The sequence below is a fragment of the Embiotoca jacksoni genome, unplaced genomic scaffold (genome assembly GCF_022577435.1).
Source record: "Embiotoca jacksoni isolate LCO1_2020_lvr unplaced genomic scaffold, fEmbJac1.0.p SCAF_9, whole genome shotgun sequence".
Classification (NCBI taxonomy): Eukaryota; Metazoa; Chordata; class Actinopteri; family Embiotocidae; genus Embiotoca; species Embiotoca jacksoni.
In genome coordinates this window covers 2,501,548-2,513,608 of record NW_027185447.1, presented here as the reverse complement: position 1 = coordinate 2,513,608, position 12,061 = coordinate 2,501,548, and the positions used below count along the sequence as shown (strand labels likewise).

Here is a 12,061-nt window from a genome sequence, read left to right as displayed (position 1 = left end):
ACCCTTGAAATCCCTTTTTACATTTCTGCATAAATATAACCTCAAATATAATCAGATTTTCACACAACTCTTAAAATTAGATAAAGAGAACCCAATTAAACAAATTTATACCTCCTCGTGGTAGCTGTGACTAAAAGCTTCTGTTGGACGGCCCTGCACATCAGACCATTCCTCCAGAACAGCTTCAACTCAGGGATGTTGGTGGGTTTCCACACTTAAACTGCTTGCTAATTCAGAATTCATTGTTCCATCAATGATGGCAAGCTGTCCTGGGCCCGATGCAGCAAATCAGGCCCAAACCACTATACTACCACCACCATGTTCCACAGAAGTTCTTATGTTGGAATAAAGTGTTTTCCTTTTTCCAATATGTCTTTTTGGAGAGCGGTGACTTTCTCCTTTTAAGACTTTTAGTTAATCAGAAGTTACCCTGGCTTTCTTTGTGACCTTTGTGAGGTTTACATCCTTTTACCACTCACAGATATGTAATATGGGATTGGTTTCCTCAATAAATAAATGACCAAGTATAATATTTTGGTGTCATTTGCATATTTTGATTTATTTACTGAAGGACTTGTGTAACTCTGCTGATGTTTTAGGTCATATTTATGTGAAATACAACCTATTAGACATTTCTGAAGGGTTCACAAACTTTCAAATCCCATTGTTTGTCTTTCAATATGAATCATAGTGTACTATACAGCGCGGAATAGGGTTGAACAAATGTGAAGTATGAGCTCTAAAAGTATACAGAATCACTTGCAAACCTCTTTTTGAGGGAACCTTAAAAACATACATCTCTTACACTACATTATACATGATTTTGCAGTATGTTTTAATGAAAAAAGCCACTGAATGGCTCGAATACAGTGATTATAGACACATAAGAAAGACCTTTTAATTATTTTGCTTGGACAACTCCCTTGAAATGATTTCCCCATGAAAGACAGGATGCTTCATAAATGTCCTCTCACACAAAAGACTGAATAGAAGCACCATTGTACAGTCAATAAATGCTGCTCCATTCTGCATTGAACTTGAGAGGAGTTTACCTTATGGTACTCATGGTTTATCCACCTTTCTCTGGATATTACATCGTGAGGAAAACAGCAGTGATAGGCTAGTCATTCATACTCCAATGCACCTCTAACCACCCTCAGAAAATGTATATTTTACTAATCAAAAATTAAGGTCTAAATTGGCTAAAATAATAGTAAAGACTGGATTCACATTATTAAATGTGTTCTGTTTAAAAATGAATACAATTTTTTTGAAGAGATTGAAATTCATCTCTCCCTTTTTTCCAATAATTTTTTTTTTATGACTGCTCTCAAATTAGCTGGTGTACCTCTACCTTTAATAATTACAGTTTGTCCAGTCATCATGTGTCGATCAAAATGGTCTCACAAAGCAGAATGTTTATTGTCAAAGCAGGATCAATTTATTCACACAAGTAATAATATACAATAAGTTATTAGAAATGAGAAACCATCATTTTGAGAGGAGAGTGTTTTAGAATTGTGTTCAAAGATGGGGGTGAAGTCGTGAACTGATCAGCATCTGTGTGTGTGTGTGTTTGTGCTTGTGCAAATGCAGCTCTATTTGCTGTCCCTGTGTCTCATTATGTTATGTGCTGGTATGATCGCTCTCTTCTGTGAGGGGTTGTTGCTGTTTTGTGGAGCACAGTTGGGACGCTCTGAGTGCCTGAAGTAGGATAATGACAGTGAGGACAGGAAATAGAGGAAGTAGCATGAAAAACCATCACATCCTCACACTGAAATGACTCAAGGTTGATTTCAACAGACTCTCAAAACAACATATGAGTGGTTTAAGCACCCTCTGTAGGACCAACACCTCCTCACACCTAAACAGTCAAATAGGTCATTTCACCATTGGAACATACCAGCGATCAGCGTACCGGATCTTCGTACGTTTTGGTCACAGTTTGGTTAGTTTAGGCACCAACACTACCTGGTTAGGTTTAGGAAAAGATCCTTGTCTGGGTTAAAATAATTGGGTTAGTTACGCAAGTTACATTATGTATCTGATGCAAGTTAAAAACATTCAATTCATTAAAATAAGTCAACTTTGATATTTGTTTTCACACGGGACACGAAAAGTAGTTTTCTGTGATAAGTGAAAATCCTATGTTTGATCTATCAAGCCACCGTCAACCTACAGAGACTTTGTCACCGTTTATACTGCGTCACATGACCTCTTCCATCACGCAGGTCATAATTATTATAACCACTTGAGGTCGCAGTATTGCCTGCATAAATGCAGTTAGTTTGAATAACTGTTAACAATCGACCAATGTTGTCATTTTTGGTGTGAGAACGGGCTCTAAAAAACACAAGAGTGAGGGGTTTGTGGTGAGGAAGTTGGTCCCTCTCTAGATTTTGATCTCTGTGCGGAAGGTCTGTACGAGCTCGTGTTTAGCTGGTTGCCGTCTGGCCCGGACTGTCAGGGTCCCTTCGGCACCCAGTGATGATGTCACGGAGGTGGGGTCCACATCTTCAGGTAGTTGACACTTGTGGGTGAAAGTGTTCATCACGGTACCATCCGGGGCCAACTGCAAGAGAGAATATTAGAGACGATGGTGTATTGTGACTGAAAATAGATGACATGGTTCACGGTTTTTCTGCTCACATCAAAAGACCACAGATCCCTGTTTAATAATGTTTTGAAACCTCCACAGTATATCACCAACTGAAATTAAAAGGAAAGCTGCCCACCTTTTCCGCATGAACTTCTATCTGGTTGTTGGATGTGGTGACGATGACATCTTCAGGGGAGAAGTCTCGCACATCAACTGTGAACTGGTACGAATCATCAAGAGTCTTGATATTTCCAGCTCCACCTGAAAACACCACAAGATGAGAAAGGATAATAGACTACAGGAGGAAACAGGGTAATACAACTGTATATCTACATTTAATTTCCACAGAATTTTCATCTACTCTACTTGCTAATGAACTTAAACTTAGATGCTTCTGGCCTGAAAATTGTGGATTACAGTACCTGAAGGTAGTGCCTCATTATGGATTGGTTACAAGCATCTCTCTTCTTTTAACAACACTCTGCAATCATTTGGGAACTGAGGAGACCAGTTGCTGGAGTTTTGAAAGTGAAATGTTGTCCCATCCTTCTCCTATTTAAAATTTTAGCTTCTCAACAGATTAGGGTCTCCTTTGTCGTATTTTTCATTTGATGATGTGACAAATGTTTTCAATGGGTGACATCTGGACTGCAAGCAGGCCAGTTTAGCACCCAGAATCGTACTGAGCCATGCTGTTGTAATATGTGCGGATTTACATTGTTTTGCTGAAATAAGCAAGGCCTTCCCTAAAAAAGACATCATCTGGATGGCAGAATATGTTGCTCCAAAACCTGTACATATCATTCAGCAATAATGGTGCCATGCAATGTGCACTAATGTGCCCTCATACCATAACAGATTCTGGCTTTTGAACTGTGCGCTAATAACAAGCTGGATGGTCCCTCTCCTCTTTAGCCTGGACTCAGGATGGGTCATCAAAGATTTCCAAAAATAATTTCAAATTTTAATTGGTACGACCACAGTTTTCCACTTTGCCTCAATCCATCTTAAATGAGCTCAGGTCCAGAGAAACCAGCAGTATTTCTGGATCATGTTCATATATGGTTTCTTGTTTGCATGGTCGAGTTTTAATCTGCAGTTTTAGATGTAGCAACAAACTGTGTTGAGAAACATTATTCTTAGATTGTTGCACTATTTTCCTATACAATCTTTTATAGAGTGGCGAACCCCTTCCCAACTTCACTGCTGAGAGACTCTGCCTCTCTGGGATGCTCTTTGTAAGTAATAATTAGTTCCGAGATGTTCAATCAGGTGTGTTTTTAAGCCTTACACAACTTTTCTGTCACAACTCTCGTTTGTTGCCCCTGTCCCAACGTTTAAATAATGATTTAAATAATAATGTGAATTTAAAATATGAATAAATTTTTTTATAAAACTAAAATAATTCTCAGTTTCAACATCTGATATGTTGTCTTTAGTCTACTTACAAGTAAATCTGGGTTTACATGATTTGTAAATCATTGCATTTTGTTTTTATTTACATTTTACGCAGCGTCCCAATTTTTAACAGGGTTGTAGTAGCACCTGGGCTTTTTGTAGTTATAATAGACAATCGACACCACAGCCAACGGCATACAGCATGAGAGAGTTACTGTAAAGTCTCAGTTGTGCTTAAAGATGGTATGATTTCCATTCTTGGCATATTGCAAAGCAAACTACCAACAATTTCCCTTTCTATTTTTAACTAACATTTATGAAAACTTCATACTTCTTTTATTTCAGCATAATACTTTGTGCATTTTAAAGCTGCATACATTCTAGCTACTGGTGGCAGAGTAACTACGTAGTAACATTTGACATATTATACTATCACCATATAACCTTGTTGCTGTCTAACAGTCGAATACACATGGAGAAACTTAGCATTAGTTAGGAGTTCTGTCTACCTGATGAACAGTCACTTTCCTTTTAGCTCTGGTTTAATCTCCACCAACTCCTGAGAAAACAGCTGGCTGCTACAACTGGACACAAGGATGCTGAGGGCAGAGTTTGGAGGGCAGTAAAACCAAAACAAATTGGCTAAAAGAGGCTAGAAAAGAGCTGAGAGGAACGGCAGGCTCCTGTTAGTGGGTATTTCTGGTGAGAACCTTTAATTCATTATTTTTTTTAAATTGGCCTCCTGTATTTAAAAACAGTACAGCAGGAAACAGGTCTACACGAGAGAAAATTATTCTGTGATGCATTTTCTGGCCAGTAACGACTATTAAACCCAACTGACTCTGACATCAGTGACGGACTATGTACACATGACCCCACACACGCGCCAACTGACTGGAAATTAGTGTGTGTGAGTGATATTAGCTCTGACTTCACATGCACAGGTTAGTTTGATTATGTGACATCATCCCAACTGTGCGTGTATCTGTGTGTAGACGCTGGTCACCAGGCAACCATCTGGTCATTCCTTATACAGGCGTCATCTCAGATGCTCTGTGTGTGAAGTCACACTGCTGGCAGTTGGTCCAGCATTCCCTGGCTTGATGCATGTCTGTGTGTGTGTGTGTGTGTGTGTGTGTGTGTGTGTGTGTGTGTGTGTGTGTGTGTGTGTGTGTGTGTGTGTGTGTGTGTGTGTTGCTTTCCCTTTAGCAGCACAGACCCTGAAGCCTTTGTGCTGCACCTATTGAATACTGACCATGGTTCCAAAACAATACAGCGCTGCCCCTGACGCACTGAGCACACAGACTTATGAGTCCATTCAAAGATCAGATGTCACACATTCACACGTCTGTGTGCACCAGCAATGAGCTGATACAGAGCTGTTCACACTAACTGCACACATTACTGAGCCAGGAGATGAACCAGGCACTGAAAGTGAAAAGTCTCATGACCCTATTGTGTATTTTTAACACATGAATGTTCAAAAAACCTGGAACAGAATTCAATGTCTCTCGAAATACAGGTCCAACATAGAGAGCGCTCTCTTGGGTATATCTGTTTTCTCTTCATCAACAGCACCATTTAGGCTACAGTCTTACAGAGAAAAATATTTTTTTCCCCCTCACATCAATCACACCAGAGTCCTTTCGCCTTTCAGACGAAGTCCTGCCTGTTGTCTTCTTCCTCCTAAGTGTCACTTCTCACATTTTATGGAGCCAAACACCACATTGTACACAAATCACTTCCAGGCAGAGACATAAATCTACTTTACAGTCAAAACTGTCTCTTCAACTTGCTTTTGCTGTTGTTTTTACACCCTTTTTTGTTTACAAAAGGAGTTCCAGAGACCTGAATTTGCTTCCAACTTACTGGAAAAACCCAAGGTGTCGCTCCCAGGCCTCATGAAGGAGCCAAAGTCCTCCGCGAACAGTCCCCGGCTCTTCTCCATGTATGGGTTACCAGAGGACGAAGTAGAGGATGAAGTCTGGTGGAAACTACGCTCCGATCGATAGGCAGAGGAGTTGGTCGCACTCATGGATAACTCCTGTAACTCCTGTAAATGCTGGGTAAGGCAGAGGGGGAGAGTGAAGGGAGAGAAGAGGGAGGCGGAGAGAGTTGAATCTTCTTGCGGCTGGTCTGGGAGTCCTCCAGAGGCTTAAATCTTAGAAATAAAACACAACTCTTCTGTCTTCCTATATTCTGTGTCTTTACCTTTTCCTCTTATATCTGTAAGGTAAGATTTCTCACTATAGTGCTCTCTTGCAGCCACTCACTCATGGCCTTTATATACTGTGCCGTCCCATGCATGGTTGGGAGGTGGCACGTGTATCACAGCTCATTGGGAAAACGTAACAGTGTTCTATATTTATCATGAGACGCACAGAAAGATGGAGAGAAGGATCTGTGGTTGGAAAAGTTCTGGGCATTGAAGGCCCCGAGGTTAAGAGGGAGAGAGAGAGAGAGGGATTTGACAGAGAGAGGCAGAGCAAGAGCACGAGGTGACAACAGTTGTCATTCCAGACACACTGTCCCTGAAATAGCTTCCCCAGACTCACTTTAATTCCCCCTGTGCTCCAGTGCTCCATCTGTCTGTTTCTTCTACTTCTTCATATTCAGTGCCATGTCTTTGACCTGAAATTGAATCCCCACATGTTTCTGAGATTAAATGGCATACAGACCACTGTTTGCTCAGCATGGTTTCATCTCATTAGAGAAGGTTTCTGTTTTCTCGGGCCACCATTTTCTACTAAAATTGCGACAAGTCGTCTATTCATTAATTTAATTCCTGATTTGTTAAACGCACAACATGAAGACCGAAAATCTGCTGAAAAACAGTTTTCTTGCTGCTGCGCTGGATGAAGAGAAAAAAGTGAACTGAAAAGTGAAACAGGAGCCTCGTCTCTTATCTAAGAGGATAAGTTGAGAACAAAACAAAGACGGAAAGAATGTGCTTGAAAACAAAGCTATCAGTGGGGGCAGTGGACTTAGTAGTGACATTGCTTTGTGACTATTAATATCTGCATGGGGAGCACAACCCATCATGATTAGACAACACTCACTGCTCTTCTCTGACTGATTAGTGCTGCTGTCATCTAATCCATTAAAACCCATTTATGGACTCTGTGTAGGTGACTTGTGTAGGTTGCCTATAATTCACAGATTACATGTAAGACACAAACAACACGTCACTGGTTTATCAGTCATCTGGGAACTTCAGTCATTAACATCCATAATCTGCCATGTCCAGTGTTCTGGAGACACTAGTTACGTAATGTAATTATAGAATAAATGTAACTGTAATCAGTAACAGTTACTGAATAAAGGGGTTGCGTCTCAATATTTTCCTTTTGGTGAAAAGCTTATATGCAGGATATAACATTCATTCTGCTCCTTTGTGTCCTCTCACCGTGCAGGTATGACTTCTCTGTATGTCCAGACAAGCTTCATTTGGCAGTATATGCACTTTAATTTTAAGCCTTGATTTTGATTGGTTTTCTTGTTTGTTTGTGCCTCTCGTTTGCCAATCAAATCTTTGTGCATTGCTCTAAGAAACGAAGTGGTCGGCCACATTGTCGAGCAAGAACACCTTTTACTGTTGGAAATTTAAGAATATTCTCGCTCTGTAATCCTAAAAGGGCTTTAACATTACTGTACAGTGTAAAGTTTGTTTACCAATGAGGAAAATGCTGTCAACAACAAAATGCTCTATGTCAAACTTGAGCTAACATCTGTGTAGGTAAATTAATGTAACTGCAGTCACTCAAATGAAATAAAGTACCTCCTGCTCCAACATGTTATTTATTTATGTCTAAGACTTTAGAAAAGAAATCAAATGTAATAAGTTACATTACTTTGATGAAGTAATTACTTATTGCATAATTAACAGAGTAGTATTAATCTGTAGTCTATTACATATCAAAAGTAATCTTCCCAACATCGGCCGCTTCAATCATGCTGAGCTTGAAATTGGAGTCAGTCTGGTGCACACCATGGTCATCTTTTATTTTGAAGTTGGAAAGGTTACCCAGCATTATAAATGACACAACACTGTGTTATTTGCTTGCAGTCTTATCAGTGTAGAGCTCAGAGCCCCCTGCTGAAGGTCTAAATACAGCCCAGCAACTCACCAGCTCCCCGTCAGGGAAAACACACAGTCTCCTCCCCTCCCCGGTAACAGCAGTAATACTGTTGGTTCACAGTGGACTTTTATTCAAAATAGATATCAACCAGTGTTTTTCACCTCAGCTGCTGGTTGTCAGATAATAGTGTGATATATGAAATGTCAGCAATGTTTTTCACTGTTTTGTTCTCATATTTTTTCTGCTATACCATTATTATATTTACAGGTTTTTCCTTTTCTCTAATCTGTCCATTATTTGTGTGAAATACTAGGTAGTTTGACATCTTTGGGAATGTAAAAACTATTCAAAAGAACAAAAAATAACAATTTCGGTTGCAACTTGTAAGCATGAACTGTGACAATCTGATCAGACGAGATCCTCAAAATCAACCAACCTCTTACAATATTAAAATTACAAAGCTGGCGAGCAGGCTGCAATCGCAGAGAAACTATGAGAAGAGAATGACAGAGCTTCGCTGGGAGATGAAAAGAGGTTGACAAAGATCAGAGGGTGTCAGAAGGAGTGGTGATAGGAGTAGAGATGAATAAAGAAAGATAGAAAACACAGCATGGAGGCAACAGAGGAAGAACAGCAGCTTATTTATAATGTGTTGCTCAAATGATACTGAATGGTTACTTTTCACTTATAAAATTATGGAATTATTAATAATTAATAAAGTTAAATTCAATTTAAATTATGATTATTTAGTTTCAACAAATGCTTGAAATATATATATATTTTGCTGTTTTTATAACCCCCTCTGCTCCATTTTGTAAAGAAAAAAGTGCAATTGGAAGGACCTTATTATGTGGATTTATGGACAGGTTGTCATGCGGTATCATAACAAAATAATAGAGAAGCAGGCTTGTGGTCAGAAAGTTGCCATAGTAGAATATAAGGTTCAGTGAAGCTCAGTAAGATCTGAGAGGCTCAACACATCATAACACCTTCACAACTTCAATCAAGTGCATGGTCTTACACAGGCATCCAGTATGATTGCCACTTCAAGGCATTCAGATATGTAGGTCAGGGTGAACGGAGATAAACACATAAACACTGCATGGCTTCTGAGGTTAGAGCAAAATAAATTATGTTTATTCTGCCATTAAGTTTAGCACTGCAGACAAATAAAAAAAAAATTAAAGAGAGAAGCATGATAATCATCCCTGTAAATAAATAACAAAAGCAACAACAAAAAATACATTAAAAAAAATTATCATTGTCTCTAGGAGGAGGCCAGCAATTACAGGAATGACAAACAAAAACAACAAAATGACAACAAGAGAACAAATCTGATCCAGTTGTCAGTGATCCATGTTGTCCCACCACTGACATTGAGCGCCCTCTGCAGCATATGTGTGTATTTGTGGGTGCATTCCTTTTGGCCCACGCACGGACACACACAAAGACACACACATATACACACACACACCTCTGGTACTTGGGTTGTGTCTGCTTTAGCTGCTGGTTGTTTCATAATGTTGCAGGCAGAGGGAAAAATCCCACTGTGATAGGCTGGCTGAACTGAAAGGTTATCTCACGGCTGCTAACTTAGTTTCATACATAGACGGCCAGCTTTTCATGCAAATGTAGCAGCACAGGTATTAATTAATAACGAGACATTAAGACTGGGACCACAATTCACTGACCTTCACACACCCTCCTCTGTATGAAGCTGCACTGTTATTCAGCTTTGAAATATTAACATAAACATTGTAACAATAAAAAAGTAAAGGTAAAAAAATAATTTAATTGAAGTAAAAAAAAAAAGAGAAGAATAAAGCAAATAAACAAACTGATGACTAACGTCATTCAGTTTGATTTAGAATCTGATTGAAACTCAGAAGATATTTTTATCTCATGTTTGCATTCAGTCTTGTCAGTGAACCACTGTGTAAGAAAGAAAAAGACAAAATAAAAAGTTAAAGTCACTTCCTTTTTTTTAAGTGCTAAAACAAAACAAACAAAGCAGCAGCTGGCATCCAATGTATTGACACAGCAACATTAATATTAATTTGGAGTCACCTTTGTGCCCATTTGATGAATATAAGTGTTCAATATTCACCTTTCTTTAAGCTTTAAATGAGCCTCCACAAACTATAATTTAAGTAAGATAATTTGGTTGATAGCTTTATAGGCAATTAACTCTCGTTTAACTGCCTGGCTACAGTTTGGTGGGCTTAAAGCACACAACTAGTTTATCTGAAAGTCTCTGTAGCTCTAAGAGGACTCGCATAGTCAGGTGATAAACCTAAAACCCTAAAAATATAATTTAGTACATGGCAGGCATTCAATTCCATACTTGCAATGTCAAGTCAAATTTAGACTCCTAACAGTGATTGTCCTACAAATTACAACTTTTCCAGTCACTCTCAGCACTGCCAACATTACAAGAGTAGCCTAAATGTACAAACTATAGAATTCAAAGCTACATGTTTTGTCAATACATTGTGTTACAACCTATTTTGGTTGATGTAGCTCTCAAATTGTCCCCTTTAGATTAATTGAAATATTACTGTGAAAAAAAAAATACTTTAAAATCTCAGCTTTTACAAATGTAGTTTCCACTTCTTTTTTTACTTGCAGACTTTATTTATTTATTGTGACATTTTACTTTTTAAATAAAATTGTGTCTTTACTTGTAATACAAATACACATTGATTTGAAAAGTGTGCTACATAATTTGATTTGCAAATTTGTTTTTATTTGCCAGAGGGGAAACCTTTAAGGTCATCAACAATGATCGCTCACATGCCTAAAGTAAAATCTCCTGTCGCCTCCTGTGCTGTTCCCATGGAAACAAATGTTTTACTGGGAAAAGCAGTTTTAATGTGTATATGCATGTGTGTGTGTGTGCGCGCAAGGCAGTGTGAATGACGCTCATAGCATGCAGATTTCAAATCTCTTTAATAACACGAGTGCTAATTGAAAGCATAAATGGGGGTATAACAAAAGAACAAAGAACAGTAACTAAGGGCTAATTTCAAGTGTGTGTGTGTGTGTGTGTGTGTGTGTGTGTGTGTGTGTGTGTGTGTGTGTGTGTACCAGGATCTGAACAATGATTACCTTGACTTTGAGCGGGCTGCTGGAGTTAAGCCTTGATTTCATAGTGTCAGACATGTGAGGATTCATGATGATTGTTTCTTTCTCTGTTTCTTATGGGCTTTTCATATGAGAGTCTTTAAAGCCAAAGACATAAGGAAGGTCACAACAATGATATGTTTATATCACACCGAGCACAGCGCTGATACTAATCGTACAGATAAAACTTAACATTTAAAATTTCTAAAGCTTGTTTAATTATTTAACAACTGTGTAATTATTTTTGCTTTGTTTAGAGCAACTGTGCCATGTGACTCGACTTGAAGGGACCCCGTGAAGTTTGACTGGGTTCCTGTTGTATCATGTTATTCCACTGATCAGCAGTTGGGGGCCGAGTGGAAGCAACTTAAGGAAGAAGGCTGCTAGCTCAAAAAAATTAACCCAAATAATGAAGTTTCAAATCATAAAACCACAATATGTTGAGCAGCTATAATCATTATTTTTACAATCTAGTAAAGAGCTGACAGAAAGTTTTTACTCACATCTGCAGCTCACTACAGCTTTACAGAGTTTCCTTACAAGTTTCAACTCATTGTTAAAGCTGTGTGACAGATAACTTTTTTTATGTGTTAGGAAAGGGTAGGGCGATTCAAATACAGACACACAAGCAGACAGAGCTGGTAGAAGATTTTACCGACAGATGGAAAAAGGTCCAAAACACCAGTGCTGGAAACTCAGGCAGAGTACAAGAACAGTATTGGATAGGTATGGGTTCAGGAAGGATAGCTGGAGTTCAGTGAAGCACTTCGGAAATACTAGTGATGGTATCATTTAGGAAAATCTGAGGACATTTGGTGATCAATATGCAGGGTTCTTCTAAATATATAGTGTTAAGCACTAG

The 12,061-nt window shown here is 38.8% G+C and overlaps 1 protein-coding gene across 1 annotated transcript; it reads right to left on the bottom strand.

Annotated features, from left to right (window-relative positions):
* Positions 1-1,418: 1,418 nt before the first annotated feature.
* Positions 1,419-6,385, bottom strand: hspb7 (heat shock protein family, member 7 (cardiovascular)). Its single transcript, XM_069141432.1, has 4 exons — positions 6,209-6,385; positions 5,867-6,059; positions 2,736-2,860; positions 1,419-2,572 (listed from the first exon to the last, which is right to left on the bottom strand). Exons 2-4 carry the CDS (start codon positions 6,030-6,032, stop codon positions 2,393-2,395), a joined length of 471 nt encoding a protein of 156 aa, XP_068997533.1. The 5' UTR covers positions 6,033-6,059; positions 6,209-6,385; the 3' UTR covers positions 1,419-2,392.
* Between the last annotated feature and the right edge of the window lie 5,676 nt (positions 6,386-12,061).